The 23,232-nt window shown below is 40.0% G+C and overlaps 2 protein-coding genes and 2 long non-coding RNA genes across 26 annotated transcripts in view; 2 read left to right on the top strand and 2 right to left on the bottom strand.

Moving 5' to 3' along the window:
* LOC135097870 (uncharacterized) overlaps positions 1–10,201 on the top strand; it is a 59,445-nt gene extending 49,244 nt beyond the window's left edge. Inside the window, exons 1-5 of one of the 8 annotated variants that reach the window (XR_010266251.1) lie at positions 4,262–5,950; positions 7,355–7,486; positions 7,567–7,664; positions 7,976–8,078; positions 9,615–10,201. This is a non-coding gene — a long non-coding RNA (uncharacterized LOC135097870). Of the gene's footprint in view, positions 1–4,261; positions 5,951–7,354; positions 7,487–7,566; positions 7,665–7,962; positions 8,079–9,614 lie in introns of those variants that run through there. The other 7 variants (XR_010266250.1, XR_010266246.1, XR_010266245.1 and 4 more) reach the window with 7 other exon arrangements.
* On the bottom strand, positions 10,161–13,628 carry LOC135097872 (uncharacterized). 3 transcript variants are annotated; one of them, XR_010266254.1, is made up of 3 exons: positions 13,230–13,628; positions 11,880–12,245; positions 10,161–11,045 (listed from the first exon to the last, which is right to left on the bottom strand). It is a non-coding gene; the product is annotated as an uncharacterized LOC135097872 (long non-coding RNA). The 3 variants fall into 3 exon arrangements; XR_010266253.1 differs by having other exon boundaries at positions 11,880–12,145; positions 13,230–13,626; XR_010266252.1 differs by lacking the exon at positions 13,230–13,628 and having other exon boundaries at positions 11,880–12,665.
* Positions 13,629–13,945: 317 nt separating this feature from the next.
* LOC135097869 (uncharacterized) lies at positions 13,946–21,473 on the top strand. 5 transcript variants are annotated; one of them, XR_010266243.1, is made up of 4 exons: positions 13,946–14,662; positions 15,111–15,135; positions 18,587–18,686; positions 19,025–19,163. XR_010266243.1 is itself a non-coding variant. In XM_063999967.1 (2 exons), exons 1-2 carry the CDS (start codon positions 18,529–18,531, stop codon positions 19,260–19,262), a joined length of 396 nt encoding a protein of 131 aa, XP_063856037.1. In that variant the 5' UTR covers positions 18,499–18,528; the 3' UTR covers positions 19,263–21,473. The 5 variants fall into 5 exon arrangements, 1 of the variants encoding a protein (XP_063856037.1); XR_010266241.1 differs by having other exon boundaries at positions 15,111–15,237; XR_010266242.1 differs by having other exon boundaries at positions 13,946–15,135.
* The window catches only part of LOC135097868 (uncharacterized), a 40,791-nt gene continuing 36,623 nt past the window's right edge, over positions 19,065–23,232 (bottom strand). For 8 of the 10 annotated variants that reach the window (XM_063999959.1, XM_063999963.1, XM_063999964.1 and 5 more), the window contains 2 exons: positions 21,481–21,597; positions 19,197–19,338 (listed from right to left, as the gene is read on the bottom strand). The gene's annotated coding sequence lies outside the window, so the exon portion shown is untranslated. Of the gene's footprint in view, positions 19,339–21,480; positions 21,598–23,232 lie in introns of all 10 variants that reach the window. The other 2 variants (XM_063999962.1, XM_063999960.1) reach the window with 2 other exon arrangements.

Below are 23,232 nucleotides of genomic sequence, written 5' to 3'. Positions count from 1 at the left end.
CTCCTCCTCCTCCTCCTCCTCCTCCTCCTCCTCCTCCTCCTCCTCTTCCTCCTCCTGCTTCCACATCTACTCCGTGAGGGAAAGAAGTAGTGCTCCGACAGAACCTCATTTTTGAACCCCAGAGAGAGGACGGGAGTGAGGGAGACAAAGGAGGCGGCAGATACTCGTAGATCACGCGGAGAGAAAATGAGAGGGGGAGAAAGAGAGTGAGAAGGAAAGAAGAAGAAACGAAGACTGGGATTGATGAAGACGGAGACAAATTGAGCGAGTGTTGGGAACAAAGAGAGTCAATGTAAGAAGGTCAAGGAGAACGGAAATACTAGTGGAGTGTTTACATTCGTACTCCCCCTAAACTGCATATCGATTTTGCTGTGAATGTGTATGAATATTTTTTGTGCCTGGAATGACAGGATGTGTAATTTTTTTTTTTTTTTCCATTCTGTCTAAAGGGATTGTTCTTGTAAAAAAAACTATTTGTATGTTTTTTATCTTTAAGTTTTCATCGAGTATTCGTTAAGTCTGAAAGGAAAATAAAGTAAAGTAAGCTATCTGTAAATGCTTTATTTCCATTTATTTATCCATTTACGTGAAGAACACAAGAAAATAAATTATATATGTAAAGAAAATAAAAGAATACAATATGAAGTAAATAATAATAATAATAATAATAATAATAATAATAATAATAATAATAATAATAATAATAATAATAATAATATTAATAATAATAATAATAATAATAATAATAATAATAATAATAATAATAATAATAATAATATTGATAATAATAATAATAATAATAATAATAATAATAATAATAATAATAATAATAATAATAATAATAATAGTTCTAAATCTGGAAAGCAAAATGAAGCATGCAAGTTAATTAAAGAACACAATATGACTTACTGAATGTTGTTACTCTCGCGTTGCCTACACACACACACACACACACACACACACACGAGATTCTTGCCGCACTGTGTTGAGGATGACATTTGCTTAAGTTAGAGCTGTTTCCATTTGGCATGGGAAGAGAGAGAGAGAGAGAGAGAGAGAGAGAGAGAGAGAGAGAGAGAGAGAGAGAGAGAGAGAGAGAGAGAGAGAGAGAATTGGAGCTTGATTCTAGTGTTGTTTTCCTGGCCGTGAGAATTGGCCCCTGGTTGAAGTATAAAGAGACTGCGGGTACTGAAGAGGAAAGGCGAATGGGAGAGAGAATAAGATAATAATTTGCGTGAATGAGAAAGGAAAGAAGGAAAGGAGTTTTTATCTTGTGTATTTTGTAATTTTAGTTATATTTTGGGTTTTTTTGGGCTCTGTAAGAGGATATTTATTTTATTTTTTGTTCATAGGTGTATCCATTGTTGTTGTTGTTGTTGTTGTTGTTATTTTCTTTTATAACGTTTGCTGCTGCTGCTGCTGCTGTTGTTTCCTCCAACATATTACCATCATTCTGTAAACACCATTCCATTCCCCGACTTCCTTTCTCGGCTTTATCTTCCATAATAGCAGGCATTTCTCATTAGCCAGGGAACAAACCACTGCCACTATTACCACCACCACCACCACCACCACTGTTACCACCACCACCACCACCACCACCACAGTAGATTAAGTACAACAATCCTTTGTAACTGTTAAACATATGGAGGTCATTTGTACATGTGTGTGTGTGTGTGTGTGTGTGTGTGTGTGTGTGTGTGTGTGTGTGTGTGACTCAGATTCAGATTGAAATTCAATTTATTTTGCTCAGACTTTGTAAGCAAAGTCTGGAGCACAGCTCCTCGTATAATTTCCATCATAACTAAAATTAAACAATAACTAAATCATAATAAAAATTTAATAATAAATCATAACTACAATTAAACTAACATAATAATGATAACCAAATAATTTCAATCGTAACTATAATTAAACAGTAACAATAATAATAATAACTCCTGAAGTAATACTGTTAATTAAATACATTACCTGAACATTTGATAGACAGCTCTTAAGAAAAAATAAGCTATGTTGGTCAAAATTTCTGAATTTTTACTTTGCATCAGTTCAGCAAACTTATTCATTGTTGTGTTATTTCTGTAATAGTTTGGGATATATCTGTTCTGTAGTTCAACAATATTTTCGTGAGAACATAACAACATAATATGAAATTCATCTCCCACAACATTACTTCTACATTTCGTACATAAATTCCCTTTGTTGAAATATTACTGTACCATGTTGAAATCCATTGATCCTTCAGTTTCCTTTCCACAGCTTTCTTTAACCATTCAGGATAATTAATATATTGATCTAACCATACGCCTGACATGCCACAGCTATTCACAATATTTCTTATATGACCGAGCCAAGGAGATGAGGACGTGTTCGTTGAGTCTAGATATAATAAACTCCTATACATCATCATGCTTACTTATGTAGTTTTACCTGTTATCAGCCTTGACCAGTATGCTATCATTCTAGTGTTAATAATAACAGCAATGGGATGTTCTCCTAACTCACCGTACACAATGTCTCTACTTGTATTCTTATGGACATATAATACGTGTTTAAAAAATTTCATCAGCAATTGTTTCAACTCTCTATCAACAGTACAACCGCATATTCCACAACCGTGTGTCATAATTGGCATCACAGTCGTATCAAGCGGTGGGTCGTGTTTACGGCATTTCCCAGTCAGTGAATACGTCGCTCTAGAAGCACTTTTTTGTTCTAATTGGGCAATTCTAAATCTTCTATTGTAATTAAGTAAAACTCCTAGGTACTGATATTCACTTATTGTTTGGATATTCTCTTCTCTAAAGACAAAGTCATAGGTGCCATAATTCACCCTCCCTCTACTAAACACTACAACCTTTGTTTTGCTGTTATTCACATCTAACTTCCATTGCTCACAATATAATTCCATTGCTTTGAGAATATTTTTAATTTCATCTTCACTATTAGCTAAAATAACTGTGTCGTCAGCATACATCATAACCAATAGATTTAAATGTAAATCAAGAAAATTATCATCAGATAACAGATAATTACAGTTGTTTTCTACCAGGGAATCTTGTATATCATTAACTTATAGAGCAAACAGCAATGGAGAGAGATCTTCTCCCTGTCTTACTCCTTTAGTACAAATGAAAGTGTCAGATGTTTTTTGGTAAAATTTTACACATGACTTTATATTCATGTACATATTTCTAATAACATTAAGTACTTTACCACCTATATTTTCCTTCACCGTCTTGTACCAAAGCCCATCCCTCCATATTGTGTCAGAAGCTTTCCTGTAGTCAATAAAGAGATAGAACAGTTTTCTCCTCTTCCATAAGAACAAGTCCGTGATACACTTCAGTAAAAATATATGGTCGAGGTACTGTAACCTTGCCGAAACCCACCTTGTGTTTCTTTTACAATATTGAATCTGTTTGAATAGTGTGTTAGTCTGTCATTAGCTATTGATGTGAAAAGCTTACTTAAACAACTTAGTAAAGTTATAGCCCTATAATTATGTGGCTCATCAACATCACCTTTATTTTTATACAAAGGAACAATAAATAACCCCTATTAGCCATTGCTCTGGTAAGTCTCCTGTATCTAGAATTCTATTAAACATTTTAACATACAGATTAAGAAGGATATTTTTATCACCTTTGATGTGTTTATTAACGATGTTATCATCACCAGGTGCTTTGTCTTTCTTGAGTTTTCCAACAGCTTTCAGCACCTCATTTTCTGTTGTAGGCTCATTCAATACTTGCCTTTCTCCTAACTCATGTGCAACACTTTCTGGTTCCATTCAATGTCCATCAACTGCATTAATATCTTCTGATAAACTCTTGAAGTGATGATGAAAATTAGAATTTCTGCTGTTAGTGTAGTCTTACTATTATTAACATTTCTTTCTCTTGATATTTTCCAATATTTTTTGGGACCTTTATTATTGTTTTATTTTAACTTAGTCACCAAGCTTTCCTTCTCTTTACTCTGCACTCTTTTCTAATCAGCCTTATATTTCTTACTTTTTTCTGTCATGACTATAATTTTCTTCACTCCTTCTTAGATTATATTTACGTCTAGCCTTATAGTAGGCTTTCCTTGTTTTCCAGCATTGATTGTCACACACAAATAGGCTTACATTATTACTTTGTTTAACAAAATTTTTCCTTTTTTTGGGTGTGAATACCTTTATAGGTGGTTCTGACAATGTGTTCTTTAACCAAGAATTCACATCTTCAGCAGACATAAAATCCCTCTGGTCTATTAACTCCTTTACCTCACCTTCATTAATTTCTGCTTTATAATCATCTTCCTTTGTTGCACTCCATTTCCCTGTTAAGCTACAATTATTCACAGGTATATTACTTCCATCATTATTTCTTTTCTTTTCAATATTAACTTTTAGTTGTACATGTGTACCACAATGAATATCTGAGTACAGCGGATCAAAATCTAGTATTCTAAATTCCTGTTCATTTTTCTGAACAGTGTTGGTGAGCCAGTGACATAATCCACCAGTGTAGCATAAGTAGTTGTGGGTTTCCCCACTCTAAGCTCTTCATCTAGTCTACCATTAAATATACACACATCATTATTACTACAAATTGTCACCAGGTCAAAGTCCAGATTCGTCTTCCTCTGGGTCATCGATGGACCTAAAACCTGTTAAAACAATAAGGGTAAGGCGCGTGAAGCATATAACACGTGGTAACAGGAAAGAGAAACTACGCCGTGTCACTCGCCACCGCCTCAACCATTGCGGACCCTGTTATTGCAACCACCACCACAGATACGCCTGATCCTACTGCTGCCACAGCCTCTTTATCATTGAAACACAAAAAGCAACCACCCAGCATTTCCTCAGGTGTTCTTGGAAAGAAAAGGAGTGTGCAAAGTGGACAAGGAAGGAGGCGTATAAAAAAAAGGTAACAGGCTCCCTCGACACAACCACCACCACCACCAGCTCTGGTGTCACCACCTCCACCGCCGTTACGTATTTAGTTTCTTGTTTGGAATATTTTTTTCCCATAGAGGAACTGTAAAATGAAGTAGGTGTAAGAAAATGCAGTAAAGTTACTGGTTTTTTGTTTCTTGTTGAGGAAGAACTTCTTTTTCTAGAAAAGAAACGCTTAAAGGGTTAATGTTAGTGCAGCAGGATTAGCACATTATTTCAGGCATTACAGCACATCAGCATTAGCACAGCATCACAATTCTGTAACAACATTATTTTAGGCATGACAACATCACAAGCAGAACAACATTACATACAAACGCAAAACAGCATCACATAACAGTGATAATAAGATTAAGATGCTGTGATGCTGAGGGTCAGATTATGATGTTGTGCTGTTAGGTCTAAGATAATAATGATGTGATGTCTAAGATACCCTGTGATGCTGTTAGATCTAAGATAATGAGGCTGTAATGCTGTTATGTCTAAGATAAAGATGATGTGATTCTGTTGTCTAAGAATAACACAACAGCAACACAGCATCACCACCAGTACCCAGGCATCATCACCACACACATCAGTTTCCCCACAAACCTCACCATCAGACACACACAACCACCACCAGTACCCAGGCATCACCATGCAGCGTCACACTCAAAACAGCAGCATCACATTTGAACAGCCCATGGTGAGGAATTAAAGCAAGAGGGAATATTGCGTAATAATTGTAAGTACTCGGTAGGTTCCCACGTCACCTGTTCAAAGCAGACGATTTTTTTTGCTTTTGCTACTTTTTGCTATTGTGGCAGTATGTACTTTGTTTATTTGACAGTTTCATCAAATTTATCTTATTTTCTGAGTAATTGCGTTTTTAATAATGTTTTAAGTGCAACAGGAACCGAATTCTTGAGTAATGAAAGATGAGGCTACAAGAAGAAGCAGAGGAAATTCCGAAATGGACGTCGGTGTGTGTTTTTCCATCTTATTTCACCATTTTATCCTCAGGTGAGTTGTGTACACGTGTGTCAGTTATCCTAAATATACTCTAAAGTGTCTATAATCAGTAAGATATGGTAAATAAGGTGAAGGAGTAATAGGAGACCGGAAATAAGTGTTTTTATAAGAAGCCGGTAGGTGCAGAAATATGTCATAATACATTAGCATTCTGGGATAATATTATCAATAAAGGCGCCTCATGAAGCAGCCACATCATGCACGTGTGGTGAGGAATACTCGCTGAACAACGCGTGTGTGTGGGTGGTATTGTGTGGTCAGGCAGTGCTGCGTAACAGGAATGTGACATTTGTGCTGCCCACCGATTCAAATGGGCTGTAATTTTGGATCAGGCTGTTATGTAGGCCTCCGCGAGAGTATCAAGGCAGCAGATTCAGATTGAGTACTTTTATTCACAATACATATGCGTATACAAAAGTGGTGGAAATAGATGAGAGTAAGTTTAAGTGAAAGTATATGTGGACAAGCTGGCGGAGGGACTGTGCGTTTGGCGGCCCGTGTGGAGAGCCAGGCAGCTCTCCACACAGCTGGGGGCCTGCGGTGGGAGGAGGGGGGCGTGGTAGGACAGCGTCAGTCTGGCCTGCATCCTAATGGCTTGCCTGCTGTTTATTTATTTATTTACTTATTTATTTATTTTTTTTTTACATTTATGAGTAAATTTTTTGGGGTTGTGCGTGATTTTCTTGTCTTTTCACGTTTATTTTTCTTCTGTTTATTGTTTTTGTGTTAATGCATCATGGCGGTGTTTTGTATAGTTTTTGTTATTTTTTTCTTATAATTTCATGTTCTTGTGCATTATTCTTATTTCATTAAGTGGTAAATATTAATAGGGATCTGCTGGAGATCTTTATGTGGTGTACATCCTATCATACATGCCTCACACACACACACACACACACACACACACACACGTAGACAAAGAATGTTTTATAAATTTAGACACAGAGTACAAGGGGACACAGTAAGAAGTTGCTGAAAGTTAACTGTAGAAGAGACATCAAGCAGTATAGTTTTCCTCACAGAAGTGTTAACAAATGGAATGAACTCTGAAGACGTTGTCAATGTCCAAACTGTCCATGCTCTTAAGACCAAACTGGATAGACATAGAGACTATGAGATTACTCCCCTCCCGTAAACCACTACTAGGTAAACACACACACACACACACACACACACACACACACACACTGATCTTCCAATAACTGGAAGTTATTAGAATAACTGGAAGTTCCAAGAACTGACACTACACACACACACACACACAGATCTTCCATTACCAAGAACTAACACCCAGACTGCAGGCTGCACACACACACACACACACACACACACACACACACACACACACATGCATTGACTCTAGGTTATTTGATTCCTCTTTTTTTCAATTTTGAGGAAATCTCTGCTGGGGAGACTGGTCACTTGATAGCAACAAGAACTGACGTCAGTTGACCAAGACACCACTAGGAATTGACATTAGCTGACCAAGACAGGACCAGAAATTGACACCCACTTGCCACAATATCAGTAAGTAAACAAGGTGTGTGTGTGTGTGTGTGTGTGTGTGTGTGTGTGTGTGTATTTACCTATGGTGTTTTTACTCCCAGAAGAACGTTTGGGCATTGGTCGAGTAGGGGAATTCCCTGTGAGTTGCATTGTCTCTACAGGACCAATTATCAGTTTAACACTTTGGTGGAAAGGACAGGTGACTGTTTCTCTCTCTCTCTCTCTCTCTCTCTCTCTCTCTCTCTCTCTCTCTCTCTCTCTCTCTCTCTCTCTCTCTCTCAGTATTGTATGATACTGTGTGAATAATTTTTGTATAATTCATTTCTTCATGGTAATTGATTTGCGTAATCTCAATTTTGGGCAGAGCAGATTGGTGGTACTGTTGTCTCACTCACATGATTGGCTATGGTTGTTGGAAGTATTGCTGTGGAGGATGCAATGACTGGACCTTTATAGGCCCTTCTCTTCTAAAAATACTTATTCTTGTTGTAAGTAAGTTATTTCTCCCAGCTGTGAAGAACATGCGAGCACTTGGGAGTTGCTTCCATCATGGGAGTGTCCCTCAAGAGTAGGAGCCACCCCTCTCACTGACCTGAGTCACCTGACCCTATCAGTAAGCATCCCAGGTGCTCCACCAAAATGGTAACGCTGCAAAGCTATGTTGTCAAATGTTTTGATATTTATGTAAGATCCAGACTATTTATTATCTTAGAACCCAAACCATTCATAGCACTGCTTGGTTTGATGAGCTGAATAATCCGTACTCAATATTCCAGTTTCAATAGAGAGTAAAAAGAATTGATATATTTAAGAGAAATTGTGTGATGTGGCATAGTATCTAACAGATCTCAGCCAATGCCTAAACATTCTTCTAAGAATAAAAAGACTATAGTTGTATTTACCTAGTTGTATTGTACAGGGAGCAAGCCAAAGCTCATTTTGTTGTCTCCATAACCAGCTTCTCTTTAAACCTATGTACACTGTTTGCCACAACTACCTCTTACTTCAAATCATTCTGGATTTCAATAGTTCCATATGGGAAGTTGTATTTCTTGATGTCACTTGAACATCCACTCTTCTTTATTGTCTTCCTATGCCCCTTCATGTCTCTTTCTCTCCCTCTTTCATCTGTGGTAACAGGTCGTTTCTGTCTATTCTTTCTATATTGTTTACTAATTTGTACATTATTAGGTCTCCTCTTTCTCTTTCATGCAGTTTTTTTTTTTTTTTTATGCAAGAGGGACACTGGCCAAGGGCAGCAAAAATCCAATAAAGAAAAAAGCCCACTGAGGTGCTGATCCCCAAACACTGTCCAAAGCAGTAGTCAGAAATTGAAGGATAAATGTCTTGAAACCTCCCTCTTGAAGGAATTAAAGTCATAGGAAGGTGGAAATACAGAAGCAGGCAGGGAGTTCCAGAGTTTGCCAGAGAAAGGGATGAATGACTGAGAATACTGGTTAACTCTTGTATTAGAGAGGTGGACACAATAGAGGTGAGAGAAAGAAGAAAGTCTTGTGCAGTGAGGCCACGGGAGGAGGGGAGGTATGCAGTTAGTAAGATCAGAAGAGCAGTTAGCATGAAAATAGTGGTAGAAGACAGCTAGAGATGCAACATTGTGGTGATGAGAGAGAGGCTGAAGACAGTCAGTTAGAGGAGAGGAGTTGATGAGACAAAAAGCTTTTAATTCCACCCTGTCTAGAAGAGCAGTACGAGTGGAACCGCCCCAGGCATGTGAAGCATACTCCACACATGGATGGATAAGGCCCTTGTACAGAGTTAGCAGCTGGGGGATGGTGAGAAAAACTGGAAGAGATGTTTCAGAATGCCTAACTTCGTAGAAGCTGTTTTAGCAAATGAGATGAGATGTGAAGTTTCCAGTTTAGATTATATTAGGGTTTAGTAGGGTGATCCATAACTGTTCCTTTCCACTGGGAGGGGGTGACAGGACTAAGAGTGTAAATGTGTGTGTGTGTGGTGCTTTGTCTGGACTACCTTGTGTGGGATTGCCAGCCAGGTATAGAGATAAATAGGTGGTGTCTTTGATATTAGGAAATATAGTACGACTACATGTAATACTGCTTTACTCATCATGTATAGAATCTGTTGATGGTTCTCTAGAGTGTATCACTAAGAACTGATTTCCTTCCAGGATTGACACAGAAGAGTGAAGGACTGCCTGCTGCCTTGATGCAAGAAAGTTTAGGCTGCCATCTCACTCCTGCATTGACAGCTGATTTGTGCTGAAGCCCACCAGTCCAGTCAAGCCAGGAGGGACCAGGTGATCAGTGCTGAGGAGTGGAGAGTGGGCTGGCAGGAATTAGAAGCTTTAAGAGGTTCTGAAGAAGAGATGAAGTGGAAGATGAACCTGGGGGCTGTCAGCTTTGTGGAATCCTGGTAAAATTGGAGGATGAACTCCGCTGCCTGTCAAATCTGTCCTGAAGTGAAGTGCTCTGACTGAATTGGGCCTTCCGTCATCACAGTTGAAGAGAACCCAGCTCTGTCTGAACCCTGCCTGTCAGTTGCTAAACATTGCAGAAGATGGAGCTGTGGGTGAACCAAAGCCATACGTGAACCCGGCAAGAAAGTGGTGTTGCTGTCCTGAGGCTCAGGAGCACCAATTCACTGTCCACCCTCCTTCATCATGGAAAGATGTGTATGAACAAAGAAATTACTTGATGAAAAATAAAACTCACTGTAATTTGTCAAATTTAATAATTGTATTGTGAAAAAAAAATTAAATTTGCTTAATAATTATGACTCAATGTAATCTGCCTTATAATTGTTAGCTAGCTTTGTAAAAAAAAATTATTTATAGAGATCAATATCCCTGTAGTGAAGGAGGAAGGACTCAGAAAGGAGTCCTTCCTCCCTCCTTCACTACAAAATACTAAGTTTAAGGCTTCACTACAAAATACTAAGTTTAAGGCTTCACTACAAAATACTAAATTTAACACTACAAAATACTAAGTTTAAGGTGCGATTTGTACATAGAGGCACCGTCCCTCCCTGCATTCAGGGAGGGTCACTCTACAGGGAAATCCAGGAGCCTCTATGTGCAAATCACACCTTGAACTTAAAAAAAAATTGAGTCCTTCCTCCTTCACTACAGGGATATTGAGTACTTCCTCCTTCACTACAGGGATATTGAGTCCTTCCTCCTTCACTACAGGGATATTGAGTCCTTCCTCCTTCACTACAGGGATATTGAGTCCTTCCTCCTTCACTACAGGGATATTGAGTCCTTCCTCCTTCACTACAGGGATAATCATCTGTATTTGCTTTCTTTTTACACATTTTTTTTTTTACAAATTTCAAGATAATTTAAGACAATATTTAAAGTAATAATTATACAATACTACCTTGTTTGTTTGTCAAGAACATCCTTCACATTTCAAGATGGTGAAGACAAGATAGTATATACAATACTATTTAAACTGAAGACAAACAAATTGCACTGAAGCCAACAAAGACAAGGCATTGTGGGGAAGACATCAGAGACAAGCTGTGTCTATGGTCCTCCCAGGCAAGGCAGCAGATGATGACAGCTGTCAGGGGAGGCTGGGCTGCTGGGGTGGGCTTCCTGCAAAATTAGGACAAATCTTAGATGCAAGGATACATAGAACAGTTGGTGGTATTTGGTGATGCATGAAGGAGGAGATAAACATGAAGATATAGAAGAGAGAGAGAGAGAGAGAGAGAGAGAGAGAGACTTGTACAGTCTGAAGGTACTAGAGGGAAACTGAAGGACAGCTCAAACAATGAGTGGACGGGCATGGTAGGAGCTTTGCAGTCAGGGGAAGCTGACCTCACTGTATCCTTTGTAATTGTCCATCACTGAAGAGAGGCTGAAAGTTGTTACCTACACCCAGCCTATATATATACACAAGTGATGATCAAATAATGATTTAAGAATAGTGAACAAAGCACTCCCTTAACAGATTAACTTGGATCAGCAAAATGTTTACAATATGAAATGTCAAATAATTTGATTGATATATCTATATACCACATTGGCAACCCCATACAGGGTGGCCCAGACAATGCACCATATATTCACACATACAACATTCACAGTTAACCCAAATAATAATGTATTTACATACCAGGCCAAACAATCCCCCACAGGACACCCCAGACAAACCACCACACATTCACACTCTCAGCTCCACTAATAACTTATTTTTCTGTATATATCAGGCTGGCAATCACACACAAGATGGCCCAAACAAGGCACCACACACACATCCTTCACACTCTTAATACCTGTCAGGCCCTAGTGGAAAGGGACAGTCTTATGGCCCACCACACCACACTACACCTCAGGAGCCCAGGCACAGCATTCACTTAACAAAAAATCACATTAACACTCACTCCCCACAAAACAAAGTAACACAAAATCAGATTAAACACTCACCCCAATGTGATGTTCACAAGGCAAGTCCTCCTCTCATAGCTATAAACTGTTTGTGGCCACCTATGATGATCTTGACAAGATGCTACTAGCCTACACAACCCCAATGGACACAGCTCTGTACTGGTGCATCCTGACTAACATGATAGGTTTGGCTAGCATCCTCTTCTTTGCTGACCAACTCCAGAGGTGCTACATACCCATGGGGGAGAAGCCCGTCAGCATGGGAGTTGCTGGCTGGTACGTGTTGTCAGCTCTCCTACAGCACCCTGTTGGGGTGTGGGACTGGTCAGTTCAATGGTGGTAGTGTTTAGTGTTTGGTAAAATGGCTGGTACATGTTATCAGGTCTCCTACAGCAAGGTGAGGACCTGAAAGGGTGAGACTGTTAGTTGAATGCAAGGACTGGTTAGCTGCAGGATAGCAATGTTTAGTGTCCGGTTAGTTAGCTAGTACACCTGTCAAAATATTTTTTGTTACTCTAGGTTCTGAAATTGACCGCAACAAACACTGGCACAGCAGCCGTGATGACTTGTGGAGGTTGGTACGTCTTCCTGTCCCCCCCCTCTCCATTCTTCTCCCTCGTAAACATCCCATACTATTATCACTTTAGTGTAGTTCATTCTGTAGTGCAAATAATGGTTCATGGAGTGCATTTTCCACATCATACCAGGATCATATATTATACCAGTCACAAATTCCCCAGTAACTAGCAACTTGGCACAGCAGGGTTACCAACTTTGCACCATACTGCATGAGTTATACCAGAAATCATTGTGTGATGTGTCATACTGTAACACACCATAAAGGTGACAACATTTTTTTGATGGGTGTACATGTGTATATGGGTGGGACTGTTAGATGAATACAAGGGTAGTGGTGTTTAATGTTTGGTAAGATGGGAATACAGGAAGACAATCATTAAAGGATAGATTTAAAATTGGTAAACTTCACATGACATCTGATGTATTTCCATAATTGTGTTGATATTAACTTCAATTGGTTCTGGCATGAGCAATGCAAGCAAGTGGTGTTGATACAACTGTTATGGATATCGTAAGTAATGTATTTAATTTTGTTATCAGTAGTTCTCATGATGAAGGTATCAACAGTTTTCTTAGTAAGATATAATGTTTAAATCTTTCAGAAATGGTGAGAAAAATTTTTAAATTGCATTTTTATCTCTGAAACATTTTAAAATGGTCTTTTCAACACTTGAATTTAAAATTATCTACTTTTGTCCCTTTCAAAGATTTAAATTGCTTTTGCATCATTTTCCAGGTTTTAAAATTGCTTTTTTTATAGCATCTTCCCCCCCTCCTCCTCCTCCTCCTTCTGCAGGCTCCAACACCTACCCAATCAGCAGTGCAGCATAGGTCACCTACAGGGTTGGCTGTGGTGTGTCCCTCATTGTGTACACATCATACTCTGCCACACTGGTCTCACACCTGGCAGTGGAGCAGTCTGTGACTCTGCCCTTCAGCAACCTGCAGGAGCTGTCTAGGCAGTCAGGCTGGGATGCTGGATGCAACAACAATGACCTCTTCAAAGTGACAGCCTCAGTGGCTCCTTGGTTTTTTGCTCCCTGTGCTGATATACCATCCACACTTCAGAGAGAGAGAGAGAGAGAGAGAGAGAGAGAGAGAGAGAGAGAGAGAGAGAGAGAGAGAGAGAGAGAGAGAGAGAGAGAGAGAGAGAGAGAGAGAGAGAGAGAGAGAGAGAGAGAGAGAGAGAGAGAGAGAGAGAGAGAGGGGGGGGGGGACAGGTAGGTAGGTAGGTAGGTAGGTAGGTAGGTAGGCAGGCAGGCAGGCAGGCAGGCAGGCAGGCAGGCAGGCAGGCAGGCAGGCAGGCAGGCAGGCAGGCAGGCAGGCAGGCAGGCAGGCAGGCAGGCAGGCAGGCCTTACATAATTAAGCATTCTGTAAGTGAAAGAAACTCAAATTAATCAGTAAACACTAATTTTCTATGAACTTTTCTCTAGATTATATTATATATATTAAAAAATTGAATGGAATATAGATACATAAAAACATTAATATAAATATCTCAGGCTGGCCATGGGCCTCCACTGACCTCAAGGTGGTGTGTCACACCAACACTTTTTCCGTCAACTTTTTCCATCGTTTTTCTGAAAATCGTGGATATCTTGGCTGCGGCCTGTCGCACACAAATGGTGTTTCATCTGAAACTTTCCGTTGGCACAGCCCAAGGAGTGCAAACAAACATGGAGTCCACACTGCAGCAAAGATACGCTACTCTGAAACTAATACTGTTTACTGTGAGACACAGTATTGGAGGGCACAGGTGACAGTGTTGTGAGCCGCTCTTTTCAGGCCTTTCTTCATACAAGATTCATCCTTGTGGTCCCAGAGGCACTTATGGCTCCTTATGCTTTCCACAAGGATCTCCTCTGAACGGCGTGTCCAACTTGGATGTGGTTTTCCTTCCATGACGAAGCGTAGAGGTGGTAATAACGTTCTGTGAGACAGGTTGAAGCCACACAGAAAGTCTTGGTCTTGGTCTTGGAAATATAAACAAAGGCGGAAATTTGCAGGAGGAAACAATCCTGATCGTCTGACAAATTCATGCGATAAGTTCATGTGGAACGATGAAAAATTGACGGAAAAAGTGCTAGTATGACACCACCTTAAATCCACCCCTGGATTTGTGAGTTAATTTTTTTTTCTTTTTTTTTCTTACTTGAGGGGCATTGGCTTTGGGAGGGAAAAAAAAAAAGACCCACTTAGGTGCCATTCCCTTAAGACCAAAAGGATCATCCAAAATTGGAGGGTAAGTGCCTTGAAACTTTCCTCTTGAAAGAGTTCTAGTCATAAGAAGGAGGAAATATAGAAGTAGGCAGAGTGTCCCAGAGTCTACCAAAAACTAACTGACTGTTAGGCTAAACTGTGTAAAATACTGATGTGACTACCGTCCTCTTTTTCTGTTTTTGCTGCTTCTCTGGAGTGAGGGGCTGGCACCATGCACAAGTCTTCTTTGGTTGTGTCTGTCCCTTGCATCTTCTTCTGTGACTCCCATCCTTAGCAGCTCTAGCACAATTCCATCCTTCCATCTCACTCACTCTTTACCTTGATCTTCCTTCAACTGGCTTTCTCCAGGCCCTTTTAATTAGTCCTTTATCAAGATTGCCTCCAATAACCACCTAGGATGTGAACAATCTCATATCACCACATCAGTCTGGCTAGATTATAACGTGCCTTCTCTTCTTCCCTGGGAGCAGCAAACCTGTGTGGGCTCCCAGACAGGTGAGTGCCGTGTGCTGAGAGAGGCATGGCAGAAAGTGGTGCTGAGGTCCCCAGATAACTTAGTGAACTCCTACACTGAGGGACTGGAGAAGGTCTTGAATGGTAAGTCCTTCACAGCTCCCACAGTGAGGGACTGGAGAAGGTCTTGAATGGTAAGTCCTTCACAGCTCCCACAGTGAGGGACTGGAGAAGGTCTTGAATGGTAAGTCCTTCACAGCTCCCACAGTGAGGGACTGGAGAAGGTCTTGAATGGTAAGTCCTTCACAGCTCCCACAGTGAGGGACTGGAGAAGCAACTCCCACGTTGGTGTCAGGAAAATCTTCACTATGTCATGGTCTCTTCATCTCCCTTTTTTTGTCTTTTTGATGTTTTGGTGTATTTTTCAAGATTTTAGTATTTTTTTATATTCTAATTGTTTCTCATGAAATATACATCTCTCTTTGTGTCTTTTTGATGCTTTGGATACATCTGTTGATGATTTGAGTGTGTTTTTCAGTGTTTTTCATTATTTCTCTTGTTTGGAATGCTTTGGGAATTTTTTGGTCTGTTTTTTTTTTTTTTTTTTTTATGTAGGAAGGATACTGGCCAAGGGCAACAAAAATCTAATAAAAAAAAAAAAATGCCCACTGAAATGCCAGTCCCTTAAAAGGGTCAAAGCAGTGGTCAAAAATTGGTGGATAAGTGTCTTGAAACCTCCCTCTTGAAGGAATTCAAGTCATAGGAAGGTGGAAATACAGAAGCAGGCAAGGAGTTCCAGAGTTTACCAGAGAAAGGGATGAATGATTGAGAATACTGGTTAACTCTTGCGTTAGAGAGGTGGACAGAATAGGAGTGAGAGAAAGAAGAAAGTCTTGTGCAGCAAGGCCGCGGAAGGAGGGGAGGCATGCAGTTAGCAAGATCAGAAGAGCAGTTAGCATGAAAATAGCGGTAGAAGACAGCTAGAGATGCAACATTGCGGCGGTGAGAGAGAGGCTGAAGACAGTCAGTTAGAGGAGAGGAGTTGATAAGACGAAAAGCTTTTGATTCCACCCTGTCTAGAACAGCAGTATGAGTGGAACCCCCCCAGACATGTGAAGCATACTCCATACATGGACAGATAAGGCCCTTGTACAGAGTTAGCAGCTGGGGGGGGTGAAAAAAAACTGGCGGAGACGTCTCAGAACACCTAACTTCATAGAAGCTGTTTTAGCTAGAGATCAGATGTGAAGTTTCCAGTTCAGATTATAAGTAAAGGACAGACCGAGGATGTTCAGTGTAGAAGAGGGGGACAGTTGAGTGTCATTGAAGAGGAGGGGATAGTTGTCTGGAAGATTGTGTCGAGTTGATAGATGGAGGAATTGAGTTTTTGAGGCATTGAACAATACCAAGTTTGCTCTGCCCCAATCAGAAATTTTAGAAAGATCAGAAGTCAGGCGTTCTGTGGCTTCCCTGCGTGATATGTTTACCTCCTGAAGGGTTGGACGTCTATGAAAAGACGTGGAAAAGTGCAGGGTGGTATCATCAGCATAGGAGTGGATAGGACAAGAAGTTTGGTTTAGAAGATCATTAATGAATAATAAGAAGAGAGTGGGTGACAGGACAGAACCCTGAGGAACACCACTGTTAATAGATTTAGGAGAAGAACAGTGACCGTCTACCACAGCAGCAATAGAACGGTCAGAAAGGAAACTTGAGATGAAGTTACAGAGAGAAGGATAGAAACCGTAGGAGGGTAGTTTGGAAATCAAAGCTTTGTGCCAGACTCTATCAAAGGCTTTTGATATGTCCAAGGCAACAGCAAAAGTTTCACCAAAGTCTCTAAAAGAGGATGACCAAGACTCAGTAAGGAAAGCCAGAAGATCACCAGTAGAGCGGCCTTGACGGAACCCATACTGGCGATCAGATAGAAGGTTGTGAAGTGATAGATGTTTAAGAATCTTCCTGTTGAGGATAGATTCAAAAACTTTAGATAAGCAGGAAATTAAAGCAATAGGACGGTAGTTTGAGGGATTAGAGCGGTCACCCTTTTTAGGAACAGGTTGAATGTAGGCAAACTTCCAGCAAGAAGGAAAGGTAGATGTTGACAGACAGAGCTGAAAGAGTTTGACTAGGCAAGGTGCAAGCACGGAGGCACAGTTTCGGAGAACAATAGGAGGGACCCCATCAGGTCCATAAGCCTTCCGAGGGTTTAGGCCAGCGAGGGCATGGAAAACATCATTACGAAGAATTTTAATACGAGGCATGAAGTAGTCAGAGGGTGGAGGAGAGGGAGGAACAAGCCCAGAATCGTCCAAGGTAGAGTTTTTAGCAAAGGTTTGAGCAAAGAGTTCAGCTTTAGAAATAGATGTGATAGCAGTGATGCCATCTGGTTGAAGTAGAGGAGGGAAAGAAGAAGAAGCAAAGTTATTAGAGATATTTTTGGCTAGATGCCAGAAATCACGAGGGGAGTTAGATCTTGAAAGGTTTTGACATTTTCTGTTAATGAAGGAGTTTTTGGCTAGTTGGAGAACAGACTTGGCATGGTTCCGGGCAGAAATATAAAGTGCATGAGATTCTGGTGAAGGAAGGCTTAAGTACCTTTTGTGGGCCACCTCTCTATCATGTATAGCACGAGAACAAGCTGTGTTAAACCAAGGTTTAGAAGGTTTAGGACGAGAAAAAGAGTGAGGAATGTACGCCTCCATGCCAGACACTATCACCTCTGTTATGCGCTCAGCACACAAAGACGGGTCTCTGACACGGAAGCAGTAGTCATTCCAAGGAAAATCAGCAAAATACCGCCTCAGGTCCCCCCAACTAGCAGAGGCAAAACGCCAGAGGCACCTTCGCTTAGGGGGATCCTGAGGAGGGATTGGAGTGATAGGACAAGATCAAGACAAGACAAGATGTTAATCCTTAAATCCCTTAAGATGAAGCAATGTTGAACAAAATTCCTTTACAGGTCATTAAAAAGCATCAATTAGTTCTCCTCATAGTGAGAAAGATGCAAACTTGAAATTGTCATATAAACATTTACTTCATATCTTGCCTCTGATAAATGAAAACAACTAATTCTTCCACCAGGTAAAATAAATTAGCCAGATTCATTCTTCATTTAGATAAAACCACAAACATTCCTCAATTTAGCATAACCACCACCAGTATCTCACTGTTAGCTAAGCCCACACTCCCTACATGCTTCTGTACCTCCTCCTTCCTATGATGCAAATTCTTTCAAGAGGGAGGTTTCAGGACACATCTTCCAATTTTGGATGATCTTTTTAACTTTCTTTTGGGACTGGCAGCTCAGTGGGTCTTGTTTTCTTTTCTTTTGCTCTTTTTGTTGTCCTTGGCCAGTCCTCCTGTTACATTAAAAAAAAAAAAGAGAAAATAAATAAGTCAAACAAATAAAAAACTCACTTGGCAGGTAAATACATGTTCATAGGTATGGATGTCACAACGAACTACTACATTTGTGGTCTTCCTATTGCAGACTCCTCCAGAATCAAGGAACTGCCAGTCCAGTACATCACAGGAGGCATTGCTATTGGGCTGCAAAAAAAATTCACCTTTAGGAAGTTATTTGACCGCAGGTGTGTGTGCACGTGTGTGTATGTGTGTGAATTAAGATTGAGAAGACAGAAAGTGGATGGAGGGATGGAACTGCAAAGGATGGGAGTCAGAAAGGAAGGTGCAAGAGACAGATACAATGACACAATATTCCTTTTTAATCTTCCCTATAAAATTTAATCTCCTTATAAAATCCTGATGTGCCTTTATTTCCATACAGCCTGCATTTTACTGCTATATTATTACACAACATAAAAGCATAATGATATACTTCAGTGACACAATTCCTTTTCAATCTTCTGTACCAGACCTTCTCTCCCTACAAACCCTCATACACTCACCTTACTTATTCTTCCTACAGCCTTCAGAAGATGCAGGAGTCAAGCCTGATGAACAAGCTGAGGTCCAATTGGCTATCAGCAGGAACTTCAATGTGTGGCAGGAAGACTAAATTCACAGCCAGCCTCTCTGATGTGGCTGCAATCTTCATCCTCTTGATGGGTGGTGCAGCATTTAGCTGTCTGCTGCTGCTGCTGCTGCTGCTGCTGGAGTATGCAGTGGATAATGATGCATGTGTAAAACCATGGCCCATATTCTGAAGCACTCTGCTCTCTCACTATGACCATTTTCAGAGTCCACATAGATGATTAGCTGGGTTCTCAAGAAAGATTTCTCCTGTTGATAAATTTGAAATCTTGTTAATTTGGCATTAGACCTGCATAAGTACCTCAACACACATGTAACTTCATCCAGAGCCTTTTAAAAGCAGTGGAAGTGAGGTTTAGTAGTGTTTCAGAACATTACCCAACATACCTAAAACTCAAAAGCATATGAACCGAGTGACAATCTCACACAAGGAGGCCAAGGCAAAGTGCATAACATAACTTAAGAATTGAAAGTCTCATATATCCTGCCATGTACATAAGAGTATAATGGAAGCTGCAAGACTACACAAGGCAGGCAGTCCCTCTATAAAGCATATTAACCACACATACAGATACATGCAAGACAAATAAGCAGACAATAAGTTCTTGGGGTTTGCTGACCTGAAGGAACTGCAGAAAATAACAAGAAACAAGACACCTACACTTTTTTTTTCTGTACGAGGGACACTGGCCAGGGGCAAAAAAAAAAAAAAAAAAAAAAAAAAAAAAAAAAAAAAAAAAAAAAGTGTCCGAAGCAGTAGTCAAAAATTGAAGGATAAGTGTCTTGAAACCCCTCTATTGAAGGAGTTCAAGTCATAGGAAAATGGAAATACAGAAGCAGGCAAGGAGTTCCAGTTTACCAGAGAAAGGGATGAATGATTGAGAATACTGGTTAACATTCGCATTAGAAAGGTGGACAGAACAGGATTGAGAGAAAGAAGAAAGTCTTGTGCAGCGAGGCCACAGGAGGAGGGAAGGCATGCAGTTAGCAAGATCAGAAGAGCAGTTAGTATGAAAATAGTGGTAGAAGACAGCTAGAGATGCAACATTGCACTGATGAGAGAGAGGCTGAAGACAGTCAGTTAGAGGAGAGAAGTTGATGAGACAAAAAGCTTTTGATTCCACCCTGTCTAAAAGAGCAGTATGAGTGGGACCCCCCCCCCCCCTCCAGACATGTGAAGTATACTCCATACATGGACGGATAAGGCCCTTGTACAGAGGTAGCAGCTGGGGGGGTGAGAAAAACTGGCGGAGACATTTCAGAACACGTAACTTCATAGAAGCTGTTTTAGCTAGAGATGAGATGTGAAGTTTCCAGTTCAGATTATACGTAAAGGACAGACTGAGGATGTTCAGTGTAAAAGAGGGGGACAGTTGAGTGTCACTGAAGAAGGGATAGTTGTCTGGAAGGTTGTGTTGAGTTGATGGATGGAGGAATTGAGTTTTTGAGGCATTGAATAATATCAAATTTGCTCTGCCCCAATTAGAAATTTTAGAAAGCTCAGAAGTCAGGCATTCTGTGGCTTCCCTGAATGAAATGTTTACTTCCTGAAGTGTTGGACGTCTATGAAAAGATGTGGAAAAGTGCAGGGTGGTATCATCAGCATAGGAGTGGACAGGACAAGAAGCCTGGTTTAGAAAGTCATTGATGGATAATAAAAAGAGAGTGGGTGACAGGACAGAACCCTGTTAATAGATTTAGGAGAAGGAATGGCCTAAGTTAATGCTTAAGAAGTTTTGAAAAAGGAAAAAAGGTGACTGGGACGTGAGATGTGAATGCAAGTGAATGGCAACGTGGGGAAAAAAATATAAAATATTGTGAGCTGCTCTTTGCAAACACTTTAAAAAAGAAAAAAAATTATTTACCATTCTACTGGAAAAGAAAATACAAGACTATAAAAGAATGACTGATTACATGGCAGTGTGTGTGTGTGTGTGTGTGTGTGTGTGTGTGTGTGTGTGTGTGTGTGTGTGTGTGTGTGTGTGTGTGTGTGTGTGTGTGTGTGTGTGTGTGTGTGTGTGTGTGTGTGTGTGTGTGTGTGTGTGTGTGTGTGTGTGTGTGTGTGTGTGTCTGTCTGTCTGTCTGTGCGTGCGTGCGTGCATGTGTGCATGCGTGCGTGCGTGTGTGCATGCGTGCGTGCGTGCATGTGTGCCTGCGTGTGTGTGTGTAAATTTCCTAAAAGAATACTTGGGATGATCAAAAAAATAAATAAATAAAAAATAAATACATATATAAATGAATATAAATGAATAAATAAATAAATAAATAAGTGAATAAAATAAATAAATAAATAAATAAATAAAATAAATGAATAAACAAATAAAAAATTAAACAACACATGAAATGGTACATTTGTCTATGCATGAGTCTCATTAGCACTGCCACACTTACAGATTAGGGCATCCAAGGTGGCTTCCACATTTTGTGTTGCCTCTGAGATTTGATGCAGGTCTGTTGAGGGTTCCACAATGTGCTGTCTGCTGTACTTGCTCTTCTGAGTTGCACTGGCTGTGGGCAAAGGAGGACCAGTGAGTGGTAGTAGTCAGAGTTCTTATGACTGTCTTCTGGACAAAAGTGAGGCATGGAAAGGATTCCAAATACAATATTAGTTAATGTGTAAGTCTTTCTGTCCACCAGGCTAGCAATCCTACATAGGCAGCCTAAACAAAGCACTACGCACTCATACATACACACATCGTTCATGGTTTTAGTCCTACTGGCCCCTGCCAGAAAGAGATTGTCTCATGGACCACCCTGCTACACTCCAGACCCTAGGCATAATTAACACAGTTTGCCACATACTTCCACAGGAAGGCCCAACAGTATACACAGGTTTACCACCCCTGCCCCTTCATAATGAGACCATTCCCTGCTCTACACTCACTCCAATCCTTAAGCCACAACAGATGCAGGGTACTTTCTATGGACTGCGCTTCACGTTAACTGGGTTCACACAACAAAATCATCCTTTATTTCATCTCCCATCCCCACAGCTACTTCTTTACACCTCAGGTCTGTGTCTTCTAACCCATGAATACAGATGCTCCTCAACTTACAAAAACATCTGGAGATAGGAACAAGAATCCCTGGGACAAGAGTCCCCACACAAGTCCAAATTATGTTTGTCACTCCAGCACAGATTCAAATTCACCTAGTGCCATGTTTGAGCACTATCCATGCATAGCAAAGGAGAGAGACACCATGTTGTTCTCATTCAACTTCTGACCTGCTAACACCAGTTTGACTGTGCTCCAAGATTTGTTTGCATATTTTCCAACTTTCTGATTATTGATCATGGCTGGTGACAATCATAAGGCTAGTGATGATGTGAAAATGCTAAGTGTCAAGTCATCTCAATAGAAAGTAAGATGGTTTTAATAAAGAAACAATTGTGGAGAAAAAAATGGCAAACAGAGCCTGCACTCATGGTACACTAGTATTTGTACAATTTATCAATTTGTTTTATTACTACATACATAATATCTTTATCAGTGAGTACAATACAGTGATGTTTTAGCACAACCTCAATGTATGCACCAAAATTAATTTACAAAATAACTCCTTATGAACAAAACAATTATGAACAACCATCTGGAACCAAACTTGTTCATATGATGAGGGAACATCTGTATGTGTGTGTGTGTGTGTGTGTGTGTGTGTGTGTGTGTGTGTGTGTGTGTGTGTGTGTGTGTGTGTGTCTATATGTGTGTGTATATATATATATATATATATATATATATATATATATATATATATATATATATATATATATATATATATATATATATATATATATATATATATATATATATATATATATATATATATATATTGTATAAAAAAATAACCCTTAATGCCAGATCCAACAGAGAATTCCAGATAGAAAAGCCAAATAATGGAGGATAAATGTCTTGAAACCCCATTTGAAAGAGTTCGTCATATGAAAGTTTGTGAGATTTTTTTTAGTCAATAAGGTGACGTGGGACAAAAGTTGTGAAGACTTACTTCCAACAAGCTCAGGTGAATATGAAATGACTTCCACAGGGATGGGAGCAAACATGGTACCTGGCATGCATCCAGGAACACCCATGCCTGCACTCACATTGCCCTGTGCAGGTGGCAATTAGGGATATGAGCTGAATA

Source organism: Scylla paramamosain, unplaced genomic scaffold (genome assembly GCF_035594125.1).
Source record: "Scylla paramamosain isolate STU-SP2022 unplaced genomic scaffold, ASM3559412v1 Contig35, whole genome shotgun sequence".
In the NCBI taxonomy this organism is placed as follows: Eukaryota; Metazoa; Arthropoda; class Malacostraca; order Decapoda; family Portunidae; genus Scylla; species Scylla paramamosain.
This window is presented reverse-complemented; position numbering and strand designations above follow the sequence as displayed.